This window comes from Podarcis cretensis (genome assembly GCF_951804945.1).
Source record: "Podarcis cretensis genome assembly, chromosome: 7".
Classification (NCBI taxonomy): Eukaryota; Metazoa; Chordata; class Lepidosauria; order Squamata; family Lacertidae; genus Podarcis; species Podarcis cretensis.
In genome coordinates, this window is record NC_137176.1 from 36,671,550 (window position 1) to 36,693,349 (window position 21,800).

Below are 21,800 nucleotides of genomic sequence, written 5' to 3' on the forward strand. Positions count from 1 at the left end.
TGAACTGGATTCCATCAACCTCTGGAGGACCACAAATTACCCATCCCTGATTTAGGCAGACTCAGACCAGAAAGGAAGCCCAAGGAGACCATGGATGGTTTGTCAGGGTCATTTTGAGTCCTGTGGACAAGGCTGCAAATGGAAGGGAAGGCAAAATGGGTCAGCAGTAGTAGTTCTGACTCCAGTTCTGCTGTACTTCCTGGATACAACAATTTTCTGTCTGAAGATACACGTTTGTTCCTCTGGTATTTTGCCTTCCTTTTTTGCAGACCTGAACTGATTCACATCACAAACTACAGGCTCAAACCCACGAGCCTGAGATTAAAAGTCTCACGCTCTACCCACTGAGCAGGTCTTAGGTGAGGGCAGGTGAGCAATCAAGCAGAGGCAACTTTCTATTTCTCAGTCCTTGCTAGAGAGAAGAGACACCCACTGCCTCCTCTTGTTTCTCCCTCCATGTAGAACTATGGGAAGGGTTGGATTCCTTGGCTGAAATCTCTACCAAAATGCAATCCAGGAGAAGCAGTTCCGTAGCAGAGATGTGCTTTGCATGCTAGTCTGATCCCCCATGTCTTCAGGTAAGGCTGGGAGAAACCCTTGCCCCAAATCCTGGAGAGCCACTGTAGACAATAGCGAGATAGTCCTTCCATGACCACGCTTTTCACCTTGCAGAGAGAGAGAGGTGAGAGAATGTGAGACAGCTGCTCAGAACATACAACCATAGAACTGTCGAGTTGGAAGGGACCCCAAGGGTCATCTAGTCCAACCCATTGCAATCCCCCATGGGTCCAATCCTCTATACCACGGTGCCCAGAAAGTAATTTGAAGTAGGACCAGGCACTCCCTTGCTTCGCCCGCCAACTTTTCCGCTCCAAACCCCGGAAGCGGCAGAACTCTGAGCAGAAGGCACCATTGGGTGGGGTTGCAGGGACTTCCGGGGGGGGAGTTCTCTCCCCCCCCCACCCCCGATCCTGTCCAGCCCCTGCTGCAGCGCAGGGGGAGGATTCAGCTTTGTTCCTTCTGTTCACCCGCTGCTTTCCCTTCCAAATAAACGTGTCAGTGTAACGTGTAGCTCGACTCCAAGGGGGCGGGGGGAGTGCCCAACCTTTCCTCTGCCCCCGGGAAGGTCCGATCCAGCGCAGAGGGTGCCTTCTCCTCCTCCTCCTCCTCCTCCCTCCCCCGCGCCCCTCCCCGCCGTGTTGACATTCGCGCGCCTCACTCCGTCCTTCCTGGTTCGGGAGGCGGGCGCGAGAGCCCCACCCCTCGGCGCTCGCCAGCTCCGCGCGCGTCCTTGCCTGGGCGAAGGTGCTTCTTGGACGGGAGGCTGCGGCGATCAAAGACCCCGGCGGCTGCCAAGAGGAGGTGGAGGAGGAGTGGGAGGCTGACCCCGAACTCGCGGGAGGAGGCGAGAGAGAGAAGGCGGTTGGGCAGCCACCCCAAGCCGGCGCACGCGGGCGCCCCTTTGGAGCTGCCCACCTGAGCGCACGGGACAGGAGCGGCGATTTGATTCTCGCCAGGCCACGCTTGCTGCGGAGGGAGGAGGAGAGCGGCGCCTTCCAGCCTCGTCTCGCTTCGTGACAGCGCCGACCGAGCCTGGGAGGGAGCAGATCCGAGGGGGATCTCCCCCAGCCAGCCACCCCCTCGCCACCCGCCCTCCGCCTGTCGTGGCAGCTGACGAGCCGACTCGCCCTGACCTGTGGGGTCCCCCACACCGCCTTCGCTCTTCCCCGCCGCCACTCCAAGTCGCCTTCCTCGCGTGGGTAGAGGAAGGGGGGTCTCCTCCGTGTCTCCGCGCCCGCCCGATCCCCCTCTCCGGGGGGTGGATGCTGCAGACTCCCGGGAGCCTGCGAGGCCAGAGCGCGCGACAGAGGACACCTGGGGTGCGTTATTGGGGCGCGAGATGCGCCTTCTTTTGTACTCTTTTGTGCATTTGTGTGTGCGCGCGTTTGTGCGTGTGTGAGAGAGAGAAAGGGTGGCGCGGCTGCCGCTTGACGATAGCCACAATCTGTCTCACGTCTGTCTGGCGGCGCTGCGCCCAAGACGCGGCGCGGATCAGCTCGATCGTGGAGTTTGGGTGTGTTTGTGTGCCTCTGTGTTGTGATCGCCAGGGGCTGTAGTGGAATTGCTGGCTGGATCCCAGGCAGGGGAGAAGGCGGACTTGTTGTCCCTATCGATGTTGTGGCCTGAGGCTGATAAATAAATTCAGGCTACCACCAGCCTTAAGGGGCGCAAACTGGTGGCACACGCCCAGCCCTTCCCTAATCTTTCTCTCCACTAAGGTAGTCGACTAAAGCTTCTCCAGCGGTAGCTGCCAGAGTCGCGGGGGGGGGGGACACGCATTGTGCGCGCCCTTTGTGCCACATCTGGCGTTATGGCATGCATTTCCCGCTCACCTGAGAAGGAGTTACGAGGCCTCCCGCAACGGGCCTGGACTGTGGCTGATGAAATGGGAGAGTAAACCTGCATGTATTGCTCCACGCTGCCTCTCGATGTTGCATAAATGGGCGGGTTGTAAATATTTTTATGAATAAAAATTAATAAATAGTGTAACATGCCAGGGCATGAGCTGGAGAGGAAGTGCTGCAGGAAGGCAGTAACCGGTTTGCAGCACAGAAGTGTAGTTTTTCGCATTCCGGAATCCTCAACATGCTGCTTTCAAGCTAGATCCGTTCTAGACTTGATACACATTTGAAATCCCTCCCCTGGATTATGTTCCCTGCGCCTACACATGCTCCATGTGAATCAAGGAGGAAGTGGTGACTGTGATCTTGTGGTGATCCCACCCATGATGTCGTTGGGCAGGTGTGGATACACCACCCATGTCTCAGATCACCTGCAGATGTTTTCAAAAGGACACACTGAGGGGTACTGCAGAATCAAACTGCCATGAGCTTTTATTTTTAGAAGGAAACCAGCTTATCGAAAGCGCTTTTGGGAGGCATTTCTCCACTGAAGATCTAGATTGTTTGCAGACCACATAGAAAAAGGCAAGGACTCTGCCTTCATTGATCCTAGAACAAAATGTTGTGTGTACACAGCCTAGTATTGCAGAAGGGATATATACAAATGATTGTAAGAGATAGTGGGGTGAGCTGGGAGGCCCTGATCTCTTGTTGTTGCTGGCTACGCTGCTGCTTTGAGGGTTTTGTATACTTAAGTGAGATGAAAAGTGTCTAGCCAGCCTATGTGATACTCTTCCCGATACAATATAACAATTGTGGGAGAATAACAATTAGAAGAGACTGTGTTGCTTCAGGGACTACTCATAGGATAATGAACATGAAACTCTTGCCCCGAGGAAGTTCAGAGGAACTTAGAGTGTGCATACTCCTCAGTCAAGCTAAGTTGGTCCAATAGGAGAACTGTGACATATAATCAAATGACAGAGGAGGGAGTTCACCTCATTTGGCAGTGGACCTTCTGGTTTATAAACTCGTTTGGAGTTTGTCCTGGTCATTGACTGCATGGGAGACCATCTGGGAATCCTGTTGTAGGCTGCCTGGAATTCCAGGATGGAAGACACCAAGCAGAGGCCTCCTGGATCAGACTAGAGGCCTGTCTATGCCAGCATTGTGTTTCCCACAGTCACCTGCACAGGTGGGAAGCCCACAAGCAGGAGATAAACAATAAGCCTCTCCTGCTGCTTCTCCAGGACAATTTGTGGTATTCAGAGGTATGTTGCCTTAGATCCTTAAGGTACTATACAGTATATAGCCATCACGACTGGTAGCCATGGGTAGGCTAATCCCTGCATGAATTTGTCTAATCCCTTTTAAAAACAACCCAAATTTGTGGCCTATACCACTTCTTGAGGTACCAAACTCTATAGTTCAGTTATGTGCTGTGTAATTCATTTTTTTCTGGTCTGAATCTTCTATAGCAAAGTACTTTTGTCTGTATTGAATCTTCCACATCCAAGCTTCATTGGATGACATTGAGTTCAGGTACTATGAGAGTTATTCCACGGCTCCTGATCATTTCTACAACTTTTCCAGCTATACAGTATCTTTATTGAGATGTGGTGACCAAAACTGTACAACATATTCAGAGTGTAGTTTCATACTGATATGAAAGCTTTGTGATATTGGTAGTTTTATTCCTGATCACTTTTCTAATGATACCTAACATAGGTAGGTGAACATTACAGTATTTCACAATTGCCACACACTAGATCAATGTTTTAATTGAGCTTTCCACTGTGATCCTGGTATCTTTTTCCTGGTTCAGACCTAATCAGTGTACATGTAAGGTTGGGATTGTAGACCCCCCCCCAAGTGAATTACTTTACACTTGCTTATATTAAACCACATTTGCCATTTTAATTCCCCTTCAACCAATAATAATAATAATAATAATAATAATAATAATAATAATAATTTATTATTTGTACCCCGCCCATCTGGCTGGGTTTCCCCAGCCACTCTGGGTGGCTTCCACAGAGACCAAAAATGCACTAAAATGTCACACATTAAAAACTTCCCTGAACAGGGCTGCCTTAAGATGTCTTCTGAATGTCAGGTAGTTGTTTATCGCTTTGACTTCTGATGGGAGGGCGTTCCACAGGGCGGGCGCCACTACCGAGAAGGCCCTCTGCCTGGGTCCCTGTAGCTTTGCTTCTCGTAATGAGGGAACCGCCAGAAGGCCCTCGGCGCTGGACCTCAGCGTCCGGGCAGAATGATGGGGGTGGAGACGCTCCTTCAGGTATACTGCGCCGAGGCCATTTAGGGCTTTAAAGGTCAACACCAACACTTTGAATTGTGCTCGGAAACATACTGGGAGCCAATGTAGGTCTTTCAAGACCGGTGTTATGTGGTCTCAGCGGCTGCCCCCAGTCACCAGTCTAGCTGCTGCATTCTGGATTAGTTGTAGTTTCCGGGTCACCTTCAAAGGTAGCCCCACGTAGAGCGCAATGCAGTAGTGCAAGCGGAAGATAACTAGAGCATGCACCACTCTGGCGAGACAGTCCACGGGCAGGTAGGGTCTCAGCCTGCATACCAGGTGGAGTTGGTAGACAGCTGCCCTGGATACAGAATTGACCTGCGCCTCCATGCACAGCTGTGAGTCTAAAATGACTCCCAGGCTGTGCACCTGGTCCTTCAGGGGCACAGTTACCCCATTCAGGACCAGAGAGTCCTCCACACCAGCCCGCCCCCTGTCCCCCCAAAGCAGTACTTCTGTCTTGTCAGGATTCAACCTCAATCCATTAGCCGCCATCCATCCTCCAACCGCCTCCAGGCACTCACACAGGACCTTCACCACCTTTACTGGTTCTGATTTGAAAGAGAGGTAGAGCTGGAGAGATTCCTTTGGAGATCATCGCAATCGGTTTTTGTTTGTTTGTTTCTCCCCACCCTGAATAATTAGGTGGCATCAGCTTTGCTAGCTCACAATTCACTCATAACTCTGGGTCTCATAAATACTCCAGATCTTATCAATGTAGTAAATCAATGAACATCTGACTTCAAATCTGAAAACTTCCACCTCCAAAACACACGCACACTTTTAAGATAGTTGCCATTGGAGCTGTGAGGTGATGGCTATGAGCTGCCCCTGAAGGACTTGCCGTATCTTGGATACTTGTGTCATATGGTGTTGAAATATCCTTGCAGGTTATTCATTTGAACTTTTCAGGATATTCTTATCTCATACTTGAACTTGGTAACAATGCTATGATTGTTGCGTGTCCTTGTTGATCGTAGTTGTTAGAGAACACATCAGCCATGCAAGCTTATTTTCGACCTCGTGCTTCATACAGACTACCTCATGTCTATGCAAAACATTTTATAACTTATTTGCTTGGCCTTTCCCCCCTGACAATTGTGTGCTTGGAGGATATTCTTTAAAAGGTCCACAAACTGTCATTTTATACTAAACATAGTACTGCAATCTATCTGATATGGTAATTATAAGTTAAGTTGAAAAGAATGAGGCAACATTAAATAAACAGTTGTTAGCCTACTCATGATTTGAAAGACTTCTACATCATTTTTACCCCTCTTGCACATACATATATAGAGAGATAATGTTAGCAATTGAAAATGATTTTATTCCAAGGCTGGAAACAGCTCCACTTTAAAACAAGTGCATTTCAGTTGTTTAAAATAGTGGTACCCCGGGTTACATACGCTTCAGGTTACAGACTCCGCTAATCCAGAAATAGTACCTCGGGTTAAGAACTTTGCTTCAGGATGAGAACAGAAATTGTGCTCCGGTGGCGCGGCAGCAGCAGGAGGCCCCATTAGCTAAAGTGGTGCTTCAGCTTAAGAACAGTTTCAGGTTAAGAACAGACCTCCGGAACGAATTAAGTACTTAACCCGAGGTACCACTGTAGTTTCGGGAGGTGGGGGGGGTGCGATTGCTTTTTATAAGCTGCTTCAAGCACAGGGAGTGGCAGGATTTTGAGAGCATCTCATAGCAGCAGGAGGCCCCATTAGCTAAAGTGGTGCTTCAGCTTAAGAACAGTTTCAGGTTAAGAACAGACCTCCGGAACGAATTAAGTACTTAACCCGAGGTACCACTGTAGTTTCAGGAGGTGGGGGGGGTGATTGCTTTTTATAAGCTGCTTCAAGCACAGGGAGTGGCAGGATTTTGAGAGCATCTCATATTGGTCAGTTGTTGCAACCAGTGGTGAAGCACTACTGGGAGCGGAAAGCAACTGGGGGCATGGCTGGCGTGCCCCGGGGGGTGATGCACACCAGAATAGTGATGCTGGGGTTGGTCCACTCCCTCCACCCTCCCATTCCTCTGCCAGTGGTTGTAGTTTGAAAGTGTTTCAAAAACCAAAACACATATTTAAAAACATGAAAGTGCTCCAGTCACTTTGGTGTACGCTAAAGGTATGTGTTGTTGTTGTTTGTTTTAAAAATACCATAATATGCTACCTGGAAAACACAGTACAGTCATACCTCGGGTTAAGTACTTAATTCGTTCCGGAGGTCTGTTCTTAACCTGAAACTGTTCTTAACCTGAAGCACCACTTTAGATAATGGGGCCTCCCATGCCACCACGCCGCCGGAGCACGATTTCTGTTCTTATCCTGAAGCAAAGTTCTTAACCTGAAGCACTGTTTCTGGGTTAGCAGAGTCTGTAACCTGAAGCATATGTAACCTGAAGTGTATGTAACCCGAGGTACCACTGTACCCTTATATTTCTGAAACTGAAATGTTGGTTCAAATTGCTGGCTGGGATCAAACTGAAAATATTGCTTGCTATTTTACAACAAGATCCTTTAAAGCACCATTACCTCTGTATGATAGATTAAAGAAGACCTCACAGACAATTATAGGTCAGACCTCAGCATACGTTTGAAATTCATTATGGCCAGGCTGATAATTCCAGGTTATAAATAACTCTCGTTTCACCAAGGACACCATTCAGTAGAGAAAACTTGATTGCTTTTCAAAATCATAATGTAAGCAGACCAAAGGATGTGACAGCCTTACCTAATTTGATGCCACCCAGCTGTTTTAGATTACAGCTTCCACCATCTCTGACCATTGTCCTGGGAGGGCCAGTCTGGAAGTTGAGGAAGGCTGGGGGGTTGAATAATCACATAGTTGAATAATCTGTACAGAGAATGCTAACACTGAATAATTGTAGCCTTGAAGGGTTGAGACATGCTTTGTATGTAGAAGTTCCAACTTCAGTCCCTAGCATTTCCAGGTAAGGGTGGAAAACATCTCTCTGCCTGAAACCTTGGACATTTGCTGCCAGTCCGTTTAAACCATATGAAGGTAACCAGCATTAGAAACTCAGATATATAAGCTAATTACCAAATGCCACCTTAAACCAAGGTTACAATCACCACAACGGAATGTCTAGATGTCCTTTTCTTTGCAATGGGTTTATTATTATTATTGATATTCATTTCCATACCACTTTATATTTTAAAGAAAAACCCCTCAAAGTGGTTTGCAGCACATTAAAACATCAAATAAAACAATCCAAGATAAAACAAATGCAAGCTTAAAGGAAAATATTTCAGATCCTTCTCTACATGACATTTTGCTTTCCCCATATTTATTTACCTCCTTAATTTATATAGCTGTTCCATAGCAGAAATACTCTAAGAAGCCATTGTCGGACTAGGACCTGGGAGATCAGGGTTCAAATCCCCACTCAGTCATGAAACTCACTGGGTGGCTCTGGGCCAGTCACACCTTCTTAACCTACCTCACAGGGTTGTTGTAGGGATTAACTGAGGAGGAGGGTGAACCATGTGCTCCTTGGAGAAAAGGGTGGGATATAAATATGCTCTTCTGCTTACCTGCTTAAGAAAGCTGGAGAAGCCAGCCAGATGGCGATGTCGGTTGCCAGCCTGGCATCCAGAGATCTCAATGTCTTTGCAATTGGACCCATGACAGTGACAAAACGCTCCTAGCGCCTGGCTAATTTCAAACGCTGTAGGCAACCTGTGACCTATGGGCTGCAAGCGGCTCTTGTGGGGCTTCCCTGTGATCCCCTGCCAATTTATTCCACTGCCGTCTGGGCTGCTGGATTTTGTTGTACAGTTGTGATGGGTGCCATCCTGCCCACGTAATCATGTTCCTCCTCCAACACACCACACAGCTGTTTGGCGCACTGGGGGGTTGTGGTTGTAAGGGGGAGAATAGCGCACAGGGAGGCAAAACCTCCAGCTGCTGCATGTGGCCTTCAGGGACCAAAAGGTAACTTCTCCCTGGATTGTAGATATAATACTCAGATACGGTCTGGCTCTCTATAATGTGTCTTCCTTCCTGGTTTAAACATGCAGCATAACTCTTGGGCTAAAGCATTCTTTTGTGTGGTTTGTGGTGATGTGGCTTGACACTCGAAGCAGATTTCATGAGGATTCAATTTCAAGCACTCTCTATGCTATTTGGTGTTCATTTAAAGCAGGTCTCAGGAATAACATCTTCTAAACTACTTCAGGCTGAAGTCTCTGGGGCCCAGCTGCACACTTTGTTCCTGCTCTCAGCTAGAGTGCAGGGAACTTTTGCTGAAATTACAATTTTGGCTGAGGTGAAGCCCCTTCGCTTCGCAATTTAAAACTCCAGATGGCGTATCTAGCAGTGGAAGAGAAATCCTTAAGTGGCTACAGGGAATGAGCTAGAAGAATAGTATGACCTGCATTCCCCCTTACAAAGTCGGGGGGGGGGGGTTCATAAGTGTGTATCATTGGCCCGCTTGATACTGTATCTGGCAGGAAGCCTTGGAGAAGTGCTGTGACTCACAGAACATAATGGACTCATAAAGCCATACTTGCCTTGACTGTAGGATGCCATACCCTCCAACATTCCTCATGAAAATAGTGACATTCCATTTAAAAATTTGGCTTTGTAATTCGGAATTTATATGATGTGATTTAATTTGATGTGATTGGCCAGTTAATAAAAATTATTTAAAAAAAATAAAAATAAAAATAAAAGCATGGTGACTGTCATTGCAGGGGTCACTTAGAAGGTGACTGCTCAAGTCCGAATAGAAAGCTAAAATGGCTTCAGGGTGGTGAATCATGATGACTGGCAGCAGTGCATGGTTTTGTTACTGGAGTCATAGCTTCTATGTTCTCAGTTTTAAAAAGAACATTTCTGCTGGCTGTCTCTAAAAGCACTTGGACGACACTTAGCTAAGTGGTGGAGACATCCCAGAAGAAAATGAGCAGCTATGGCCAGGTATAAGCTGCTTAATCACGGCTCTCTATACTACTCTCCTTAAGGGCTCCCTTTCCTCGCACATTACCAGTGTGACATGGCTGCTCCCTTACACCCCAAATTCATGGATTCTTCTTTGCACATGATTTGGAATTATTCTAAGCGTTCCAGAAAAATTCGTCTGAAAACTAGGAGCTGTCTTGGCATTCTGAGAATCAGCCTGAATCAGGTCTAGAGAAGAGACATTAAAAAACACTAAAAAGAAACACCACCCCACAAAAAGCTAAACCCTGTATCATGAACCCTACCCTAGTATAATCCCTTATCTAAAATACTTCAAGCTGTTATGGAACCAAGCAGCCCCATTCTCCCCATTTCTTGTTCTTTTTCATCTGGCACTTTCAACATTCCATAGATCCTAAAAGTCACTTGTGTGCCTTTTAAACATTCTGTTTCCTTTTTGTTTACAAACTAATATACTTTAGCTATACTTAGGGAATTTCACAGATCTGAAGAAACTGCTACCTTGTTTTTGGAGGTTCCATTCCCTTCCAAACTGATATACACCAGACCATCCAAATTCAACATTCAAGGAGATTATGGTGATTAGACCATCAGTGGGCAAGGTATTTTACAGAGTAGCACAACCCAAAGCCACACTTCTGACCCAAATAGCATTCTGCCTAAATTTAGACCAGATGTGTGGGGTAAGGGTGGAAACGGCACAGGTGGAGATGAAAAGGAGAATGGATGAGAGAAAGATGGATAAGGAGGAATAATTGTGAGCAAATGCTGTTGTACCATGGTCTGCATGTATGAGTGTGGATGCTTTGTTTTGGTTCAGAAGAAGGGGCATGTTTGGTCAACTCAAGGATTATGACAGCAGTTAAATTTTAGACATCTTTGCAAAAAGAAAGATGTAGGTAGCATGATGTGAATGCTTGGCAAGAAAAGGCAACTTATTAATACTTTTACAGCTGTTGTTTTTCTTATGATGACTTAACTGAACTCATTGTGGCTCAGTTACCAAGAGTCAAGTCAGCTTCCCACATTTCTATCCCTTTGCTTGCTCTCTCAGGCTGGAGCTGACACCAAAATGTAGATGCGAGCAGTTGATCAGTGCTTTTCTGTGGGGGCGGGGCGGGGAACTGCCTTAGCAACACTGGCACATACAGCCATACCTTGGATGCCTTGCGACTCGAATGTTGCAATGCCTTTGGCTCCTGAACGCTTTAGGCTTCTGAACAACGCAAACCTGGAAGTGAGTGTTTCGGTTTGCAAACATTATTTGGAACCCAAACATCTTCCGCTTGAGTGCAGGAAGCTCCTGCAGCCAATTGGAAGCCGTGCCTTGGTTGTTGAACGTTTTCAGAAGTCGAATGGACTTCCGGATGGGATTCTGTTTGACAGCCAAGGTACAACTGTATTTGTTTAATAAAATGATAAGGTGACAAAAGGTAATTCCAGAGATGTGGGAACATGATGTCCTTGAAAGGATTTAAGTGTTGGGGATAAGTGAAACCCAAAGAAATTGGGAGAGGGCTTCTGGGATGTCACATCACCTTGGTTCCTTGGTTCCAATATTGTCACCTGGCTCATTTTTCAGTTACACTGTTCTGATTGTTTCATTTAAAGTTGCAGGGACCACATTTGTGTCCCTCCCCTTGTTCTCAGTGCTGCTGAGGGTGACTGACAGCACTGCTACTTTGTCTGGTTTGGCAGTTTAAAGAGTGTCACACTTTGCTCTGTACGTGCACATTCATATGATAACTGTATTTACAATGGAAAGGCCCTGAGATTATTTTTAAAAAAGAAATATTGTTTATTTATTCCCAAACATACAAATGGTGTGTGTGTGTGTGTGTGTGTGTGTGTGTGTGTGTAGCACATGAACCTTTCAGGTTAAAAGATAAGGATGTGCCCTGCCCAACTGTTTATGCTCCATGGTTTGATCACTCCATTAATCATGTGGGCGCAGAACACTTGAATGCATGAGTACATGTACATGCATATGTCACAGCTTGCAATATAATTGCCTGGAGGGATGTTCCTACATGCTTTATTCCTGTGATCACTTGTTGGCTTGCATTGGTTCCCTGTCTTGCTTGGGATAGGGGTGAAATAGTTCACTGTGCATATAGTCATAATTTTTTGAGAAACGTTTCTGACAAAGCCTGGCAAATATATTGTTTCATATCCTGTGATATTATGGTGAACAGAGTGTGCTTTTAAGCATACCATTCCAGCACTATGCTGCCTTAATTTGTTTTCAGTCTTGTAATAAGTACAATGTTATAGATTAAGGTTTTCACAAAAATCAGTAAGGTTAAAGCTTTGGTGAAATGCTTGTGACTTTTGAGTTTGGGCATGTCCTTTCTTTGTGCTTGTTTTTATTAATTTGTTTAGAATTGAGGAGGGGTGATGAATGAGGAAATGGTATTTGGTGCACTAAAATGGTATATTTGGGGTTTGAATCCAGATGATGGCGATTGTAGGGGTTTTCAAATTATACTCTCCATGCATACATTGGATTGCACCCACTAGTCCAGAACAAGTTGGGGGGGGGTGAGGGAGGAGGAGTGGGAAAGCGGCATATGCCACTTAGCAGTATGGTAAATTCCGCCCACTATTCCCCACAGAATATTTTCTTTCAGAGAAAATGTACCTCATCATTTATTTTGCTTTGGTTTCTTTGCTTTAGTATGCAAATGAATTTGCGAACCCTTAAGCTGCAGGGTTTCGTCAAGCCTTGCGCATGAAATGGTGAAAGGGAATAAATCCTGCTATACAGGTGTTGGCTATTGAGGTGCTAATCTTCAAGTTTTTCTCAGTGGTAAGCTTCTTTCTTTGTGGGATAATATTCCAGGCCTTATTGCTTCAGAAGAAATGCCTCAAGAGGAATTTAGAACCGGCTGGAGATGGTTAGTGAATGAGATGTTACATCTTAGTTCTTAATTTTTCTTTCTTTCTATACAAAGTAGTTGCTATTAGCTTGTCAAGAAGCCCGTTAATCCACCTTTGGGAATCCTGGCTAAGTGAATGGAGATAATGTCATGCTTTTATCCCATATTGATTTTTTGACATAAGAATGCGGTAAGGAAAATTTCCCTGTGTCAGTCAGGACACGAGCCAACCTGTAACCTTGATTTCATGATACAAAACACTTTTCTTGTGTTGTGGAAGCAATAGTTTTTCAAACTCCTGGTTGAGTTAGAATTTTAGCGTATGCCTTCTATTAATAGGAACTTTTTATTTATTAAATTTCTATACCATCCTTCAGCCAAAGATCACAGGGCAATTTATAATATAAAAACACAACACAAAAATAACAGTTTTAAAAGTCCGTAGATGGGCAGCCATGCAAACAGAATTGCCCCTTGTGTAAAATACCAGGTCGCATCACTTTGTAGGCAGTCTGTGGTGCACAGCAAGAAGGGAAAGCATTCAAGGGTTAGAAGGAGTAACTAGAAAGATGCATCTGAAGATCCCAGGGTGGTTAGCAGTATAAAAATACAAAATATTTATAGCTATAGTGTAGAGATTGGTAAAACATGTCCTTTAACTTTACAGCATACATCCACCCATCCTCTAAACCCCTTTCTATGATACTTATTCTGAGCAGCCAAATTCCCTCCCTCCTCCATTTTGTCCCTCTCAACCAACACCTCAAGATTTCATACTGCCTGTGAGCTCACAGGTGCTTGTTTGAGTTTTTAATCTATAAAAGTTTACACTCGCTTTAACCTCTATTTTGGGGATACCCAGGAAGACACCTGATTATATGGAAAACACGCCTTTCTTTTGTGTGGCTTTCTTTTGATTCCTGACTGGTGGACATGCCAACATCCAAGTTTACTGTGAGAGGGAAGGATGTAGAAATGTCTTACTGTGCTTTTCTAAGAGACACAGAGTGGCAGATTATTGCAACTTTTATACATCCATCTAATGGTGAGATTCACGAGGAACCATGGCAGGGGTGCTCTGAAGCTCACAGATCTTCCTCTGGGCAATGTGTGTATGTCACACATTTAAGCAGAAGTTGCAAAAGAAGACATGGAAGTCATTCAAATCTTCCCCTTTTCCTTGATGATACTCCGTCTCTTGTGGATAATGCATTCTGAAGGAAATTCTGCACCATTTCAAATGCTCGAAGAGGGTTTCTTTCATCCTGTTGTGGAAAAGGTCTTTCGCTGATTATACTTCAAGTGACAACTTCAAGATTCAAGTGACAACATAATTGACTATTCCTAGCAATATGTTTCCATGACAAATCAGTCAGTAGCTTCAAGTGACAGCAAACAAAATAAGCGTATAGAACAAAGACAGATAAAAAAGGAAGACAGGGCATCTCCCATCCTAGAAGAAGAAAACTACTTAGGCCAACTGCTTTAGAAGATGTATTGACTGTCAGGCCTCAAACAGCTTTCTAGTTCTAAAAGGGAGAAACGACTATTGGGATAACATTGAGGTTTATCAAAGATTAATCTGTTACCTCTCTCTGCATGTGCTTCCAAAGAAACACAGTTAAAAACAAATAAGGAGCCGAGAGTTCAAAGCCGTATTTTAGTATCATAATGCAGAAGTGTAATATTACTTGTTGCAAATTGTCTTCAAGCCTTTTGTCACTTCACAGATTGCGGTGACTTATGATTATTGCAAATTTGCTCTAGAAGCACTGTATACGATGCCTAGCAACTTCCACTGTGTGTGTGTGTTTTATAACAAGGTAGAAAAGGATGTGATGCCCCAGTTTCTCAGTAAGTAGTCTGTTCTGCAGGCAATATAAATTGTGACCAAAAAAAAAAGCAGCTGAAATGCTGCTCTCTCCTGACATTCATTACAGTTATTATTTGGGTCAGGTTCCCCCCTTCTTCGATCTCTTTGTTCTGCAGAGATGGGTTTCAGTGAAAAGGTCAGGCTATATTTAATAAAGATGACATGAAACAGTAGCAGGCGTAGTACAGATGTGAGGCTATTGGCAGAATGTACAATAGGCTCCAGTAGTTTTGCGATGTGTTTTGCTCAACATAAGGATTGTATCTACTAGCTCTGTCTTTCCACAGCACCCGGTTCTTTTTTCTTTGTCATTTTACATTGATCCATTTTCTAAGATGCCTTGTGCTGCACCATGCATAATATTTGCAGAGCTATGAGGTTTTCCACAGCAGTAGCATCTTTCTTTCTTTCTTTCTTTCTTTCTTTCTTTCTTTCTTTCTTTCTTTCTTTCTTTTAAAGCCAACTTCTGCATTCAGGATATATTATGCTAATGCCGCAGGGTAACATGCATTTCCTTATTTCTACAATTCTGCCGTGTTGGGGTTTCAAAGGATTTGCAATGTTCCGAAAAGGCCTGGTTTGTCTTGAGCAGGGGCAGCAGCCTAGCTAGCTGCTTGGGCACCCGGGGCAGTGCAAATGCCCTGCACCCGGGAGCAGGGCAAGCTGAGGCAAGCCCCATGTTGCCGTTTCAGGCAGCATGGAGCCTGCAGGCATCACTTCTCAGGAGAGACATGTGGATAAGGCACGCTGCAGGCCAGGCCCCGCGGTCACCACCCTCAGTGATGACACCCAGGGCGGCCTGCACCCACCATACCCCCCTTCCTATGCCACCGGTCAGGGGCCACATTGCATCGAGAGCAACCTTTGGGGGAGCCGTATGTCAGGGATGGGCAGCACCAGCGGCAAAAGTACTGGAGCAGTGGTTGTGACTCTTACTTTTCTATAGTAAGCTACATTCTAGACATGCATAAGTCAAAGCTATCCACACACACATCTATCCGCTACCCAGACAAACAATGGGTGTTATCCTAGTTCGAGGACAGATCCCAGCCAAGCAAAGGCACTCAAAGCTATAGAGCAGGGCTTCCGTGCATGTTGGCAGTGTGATGTAAGACGCCCCAAATCAGGTGAAAGGCTGTGGCCCCTCCCAACACCAGCATCAACTCTTGGAAAACTAGATAAATAGCGATGTGGGGAAAAGTCATAATTTGGTTCTTCCAGGATGGTTCAAGTTTCTTATGTTTCATAGCAACATGGGCAGGAAAAACTTTGCTGTGGCTCCATGGAGGATGAGACTTTCAGTGGCTGCTTTCATGATATCTCTGCTTACCTTCACTGTTGGAGGCAATATGCCTCTGAATAGCAGTTACTGGGATTCACAAGTGGGTAGAATGGCGCTGAACTTGCATAAACATCTGGTTGGGAACAGGATGCTTGACCAGTTGGGCCCTTGGCTTGACCCAGCAGGATTGTCTTATGTTCTTGTGATCTGGTAGGGTTCTTCTTATGTTCTCATCAGCAGAAGAATGTAAGGACCTAGCCTAAGGGAATGCCATTAGAAGCAAGAATTTCACTGTTTGTTTCTGTCATTTGATACAGAGTCCCATTTGGATTGTTGGTGTTTGTTCTCTACTGTCTGACACAATACTTTCTAGGATGCATTTGACTTTTGCAAACGTATGTACCTTTAGATCTCTGTCCCTCTTTCCCTTGTCAGGCTAGGAATTTTTACCATTTTGCAGCACAATCCTATACATGTATATCCATTCGATTGTAAATCCAGTTCAATAGGGCTTGTGCCCAGGTGAGTGGGAACAGAATTGCTGTATTTGTGGATATACTTGGGCTCAGAGCATGGGGTGAAGGCACATGATGCAGTGGAACTTACTAAATCTAAGCTGGCCTCGATGTGGTCAGTGTCTTGAGGGAAGATGTGGAAATTCCACATATGCTACCTTGTGCCTAACAGAAGAAGGGGAGGGTAGAAACGAAATAAATTCATGAGACTAATTTCAGTTTGCGATTGTGGTGTACTTGAGCTCCCTCCTCATAAGACTGAGTTATAGTGTAGGTGTTTAATTTAGTCTTTCCATTATAGGCTGGGTTTTGAAATCCATGAATGTGGTGAATGCAGTTTTATCATCCTATCAACACTGCGAAGAGAACATGATCTGAATAGTACATGAGGTTTTATTTTCTCAAATGTGTCACCAGTGCAAAATTCCTCTCTGAGACAGGATAGAGCTGTTTGTAAATGTCTGTTGTGTTACTACAAATCATATTCTCTCTCTCAGTGTGTGTGTGTTTTCAGAGATATATTTTTTAGTGATGAAGCTGGGAGTATTTTGTTATGTTATTTGGCTTTGATACACACATACACAATGATAGGGAACCTGTGGCCTTTCAGATATTGTTATATTCCTTCTGCCATCAGTTCCAATCAGCATGTCCAATAATTAGGGGAAATAGGACTTGTAGTCCAACAATATCTGAGGTGGCCAAAGTTTCCCCATCTCAGATTTATGAAATGTTAATCATGTGAGTAGATAAAGGCCATATCAAGGTACAAAGTCTGAGCAGCATTTATCTTTTAATTTGAAAACAGAGCAGAGCACGGGTGTATTTGATATACCTGCACAGTCTGAGAGGTGTTAATATAGTGACTTGTCTAAATTCCAAGCTGATAATTATATTCTGCCTACTTAAAATGCTTCCTAAAAGAACCAGACGAAAATAATGTATTCATTTCCTGCTCAAGATGAGTAGCGAATCCCAGCAGATTCAAAGGGGCTGTATGATATTAATTGCTAAAAATATCTCTCTAATTGTTTGGGATCTTCAAGTAGGTATGCACAAATTTGGAGCAGAAAATTTGTAAGGCTTTGTTTCTTAGTATCCTGACCCTGATCTGTGGCCTGGGCAGGCTACGGTTCTGTGCTCACTCACCTGAGTTCAAATCCCACAGGCTTCAGAATGTAAGATCCACAAACTGCTGGATCTGTCCAAAAGCCCATCTATTCCAATACCCTTTTCCCACATAGCCTGCCAGATGCCTATGGGATTTGCTTCTGTCCTGAGTAAACAAGCTGAGGACTGCCATGATGGTCAACAAAACTGAGAAAATGGTATAGTACAGTCTCTGGCCTTGAATAATGCCTTCATCATTTAAAGTGATGGCATTGTATTGGAGGGACTTCATATCCCCCAAATGCTTGAGGCCCAGTCCTGGGATGTGCTGAACACGGACTCCTTCATAGAAGAAAGAACTGGCAGCTCAGGCCCTCTGATAATCAATTTTACCAGTGCCTGAGCCCCCACCTTAACCTAGAATAAAGGCCACCCCCCTGAAGAGATGACAGAAAGTTGAAGAAGCGCTGGACTTATGGGCAAACCGCCACACCTTTAAGAAATCCTCTCCTTATTGAGGATAGCAGTCTTCAGGGGGGTTTTCCTGCTATGTCACACTCAGTATTGCCCTGGACATCACTGGAAGATGTTTGTTTCTTAGGAGCTGTCCACAGTTCTGCAGGCCCTTTGTGTTTTCATTCCCTGTCTTTGTGACCTTCCTTCCTTCCTTCCTTCCTTCCTTCCTTCCTTCCTTCCTTCCTTTCTTTCTTTCTTTCTTTCTGAAAAGCTGCTGCTAGTTTTTTACTAGATAACTTTGTTCTTTAGAGGCCCCATCTGTATGATACATTTAAAGCAGTATCATACCATTCCATACAGCCATGACTTCCTTCTCAGAATTACTATTCCCAGAGTTCACTGGGACAAGGGATTGACTGTTAAAACACTCTGAGCAGTTCTGGGCAGGGAAATAGGAGTCTTCTAATAACTCTCATCACCATTAACGAACTACAGCTCCCAGGATTTGTTGGGGGAAGCAACAACTGTTTAAAGTGGTATGATACTGCTTTAAATGTATAGTGAAGATGGGGCCTGAGTTTCTGTGTGGCTTCAGCTGATTCTTGAAGGAATTGTCTATTCCCCATAGGAATTATCCAGCCCAAACTACATGCTACACCATTTTATCTTGGGACAGAGACATGTAGAAATATAAGCATCTCATGCTTCAAAATAAATTACACCCACCCAGGTCAAATTATCTGCAAACAATGGGATTTTATTTTGTTTTATTTTTTGCCTGCAGCCAACTGGGCTTGGCTCACTCGCTTGAGCCAGCTGCAGCTCTTTGCTCAGAAAACTCATTTTACGGTGTATTTGTGGCACATTGTTGTGAGCTTTGTATAGGATGATTGAGCAAGCGTGGTAGGATTGCCTCTTGCTCACGTTCCTCTTTTACGATTCTAGGGCTTAGATTTCAGTAAGGGAAAAAGAAGATATTTCTAGGAAAGAAGAAAGTACCGTATTTTTTGCACCATAACACTCACTTTTTTCCTCCTAGAAAGTAAGGGGAAATGTCTGTGCGTGTTATGGAGTGAATGCCTGCGGGTGGCAGGGGGGATCTGCTGCAGTCGTGAGCAGAGGATCCATGGTTCCCCTTCGTTCCCTCCTCCGTGGTTACAAAGCATGGATCCACATGGATCCTCAGGATTTTTGCATTGGGCTACTCCAAACTCACTGTCAGATCACATGTCTGTGGCCACAGCATGAACCACAAAAATAATATATCCACTATTTCGTTTAGAATATTTTTTTTCTTATTTTCCGCCTCTAAAAACTACATGCGTGTTATGGTCTGGTGCGTGTTATAGAGCGAAAAATACGGTACTTCTTTGCACAGTTCACAGGTCAACTATGGAAGCTGTTCCGACAAGAGCTAGTGCTGTTGCACTCATGTCCTGCTTCCATGGTTCCCATAGGCACCTGGTTGGCCACTGTGAAAACAGGATGCTGGACTAATGAGACATTGGCTGTTCCAGCAGGCCTTGTAATTGGTCAATTGATTGCAATGTGCTTACACCTCTTTTTTTCAGGATCTTATGAACATTCCTTTTATCCTCTCAGCAGCCCTGTGAGGTGGAGTATGCTGAGGAATAAGTGACCGAGAAACCTGTTTTTAATTAAAAAAACGTATTCACAAAACCGAGCCCAACTCACCCTGAAAAGATAAACAAATCTGCTTCTGAGCCCTTAATCCCACTCACTGTTCCTGAAATAGTCAAGAGGAAAGCTGCGCCAGCCTTCGTAAATTACAGAAAGTGGCAAATGGACAGCAGGAGAGGCTGTGGCAGGAAATTGCAGGATCCAGATGGGGAACAATGTGGACTAGTTGTGCCAGCTGGCATACACGGAGTGATCCTCAAGAGCTCTGGCTTAACGTCAGCCTTGACATGTTGTGCTTAAAAAAAACAAAACCAGAATGCATAATCTTCACATGGCTGCTTTTTGTATTCTAGTTACAGATTGCATAAGGTCACACACTCCGCTGAGCACATGTTTTTGTGTCAACACATGCCGTTTGGGTCAGGTGCAGATCTGCTGTCCTTGGGTACAGCAGTATTAGGCATCTTAAAGGCATGTTCCTCAGATTCATGGGGATAATAATGACCTATTTTCTTCAGCTCAATTGCTTGCTTAATTTGTTTTACTCATTTGCAGACTCCCTGCTGCTGAGAATCAAATATTTATCATTTGGTGCCCAGGAGCTGTTTTTAAGAAAATAAGCTTGGGTATAGGCCAATGGACTGTTTTGAAATCCTTTTTTTTTTTTTTAAATGTCATTTTAATGTTACTTTTTCTCTCTGCTGTCGTCGGCTCAGAGTAATATCCTGGTCCTAAATGTTTATGACACCCTATCTGCCTTTATTGTTTGAACATAAACCCTTGCAACTGGTACCACATTTTGCAATATTTCCCAGTGTAAATTAGTAAATTTGTTGGAATAAATTAATATTTCCCTCCCCTCAAGTAAATTTGAAATTAAATAACAGAATTACAGCAGTCATGCTGAGAAAGCACTTCAGCTCATTCAGAATCCCAGTAATCTTAACTATTCCCATGCATGCTTTCTTGAGAGTCAGGGTGAAACGTCATATTATTCTAAACACAACCCCCAAAATAGTTCCCCTTCCTTATTGGAAAACCCTATTTCCTGATGCCACAGCGCAGAACTATTCTGTGAAGGCAAACTGATTTTCAAAGGAAAAGCTCAAATAGAAAATGAGCCCTAATGCATGTCTGAAGGAGCTGTCTAGACTCCAACCAGCTATTTTTTAAAGCAAAAATATAAGCTTGCAAAGAAGATTGTGCAAAAAAAAACCATTATAACAACAATTTCTGTCTACAGCTATCGCTGATATCTGGATCCCTGCTGTTCTTGTGAAAGTATTTAATAGAGATAACGTCTTAAAATTATGTACTCTTTCCAAATTATGTGCCCTTTCTCGCTTTTCTAAAAATAACTGTGTACAGAACAGTTTGCCGAGCAGTTTTGTTCAAAATGGGGATGTGGCAAGAGTTTTGTGGAATATTTCCCATTCCTGTTTCAAAATCAGTATTCATACAAATGTGCACTTGGAAGAAATGCATCCATTTTATTGTTCATAATCTTCCCTGTCACTACAAACCTAACTAGAAATCAAGATGACAGACACACACACACACACACACACACACACACACGGAAAGGATCTGAAGGCTACTTAATTGATTTTGGTTTCCCAGTCTTATAGCTGCTCCCTGAATCTGGAGATTCATTGATGCTTTATAACAGCAGTAACAGCAGCTGGAAAAGTGATCTTGCACAGGCCAGTTCTAGATTAAAAAATGATCCAATCTCTTACTCTTTATGTGTCCTAGCATTACAGTTCCTTGCAGGTGTAAAAGCTCTGCTGTCTACATGGATCTTCGCTGCTACAGAGAAGAGCTTTAAAAATTATGGAGCTGTAAGCTTGACTGAAGTGAATGAGGACACTCTCTTAAGAGACTTCTCCAACCCTCTGTGCCTAAGCTGCTGTTTCACCATAAACTTCAATATACTTAGCCCATCATGTGCATGCTTAAAGCACATATGGAGCTCTACACTGGGGCTGTAATGGTTACTTAATAATTTGAAGACTGCATCCTTCCATGCTTCTATCAGTTCAGATGCAACCTGTGTGCCAAGCCCCGACACCTGTTCCCACTGACTGTCCTTCAAAATAGAACTCTTCCCCATTCTCACATGTCTTTTATCAGGGATGTTATAGCAGCAGATTTCCTGCAATGGATTGGGATTCAGCTCAATAACTACTGAAGCCCCTTCCAGCTGTAGCCTTCTGTCTTTCAGCAGCATTTAAGGCCTCTTTATTTGGACAGGCTCTCTAGAGCCAAAACTAAATCCATTAAGTGTCAGCGGACTTTATATATTAGACACCTATTTTATCTTTGTCATTTGATCATTACCAGACTTCAGTCCTTTTGGCAGCACAGGCTAAAAATTTGCAGCTACAT

At 44.4% G+C, this 21,800-nt stretch overlaps 1 protein-coding gene across 3 annotated transcripts in view; it reads left to right on the forward strand.

The window, feature by feature from the left end:
* Positions 1-1,808: 1,808 nt before the first annotated feature.
* MBP (myelin basic protein) overlaps positions 1,809-21,800 on the forward strand; it is a 102,581-nt gene continuing 82,589 nt past the window's right edge. For 2 of the 3 annotated variants that reach the window (XM_079983819.1, XM_079983821.1), the window contains exon 1: positions 1,809-1,880. In XM_079983819.1, the coding sequence (XP_079839945.1) occupies positions 1,824-1,880 (57 nt within the window). In that variant the 5' untranslated portion in view covers positions 1,809-1,823. The remainder of the gene's footprint in view (positions 1,881-21,800) is intronic. The other variant, XM_079983820.1, reaches the window with a different exon arrangement.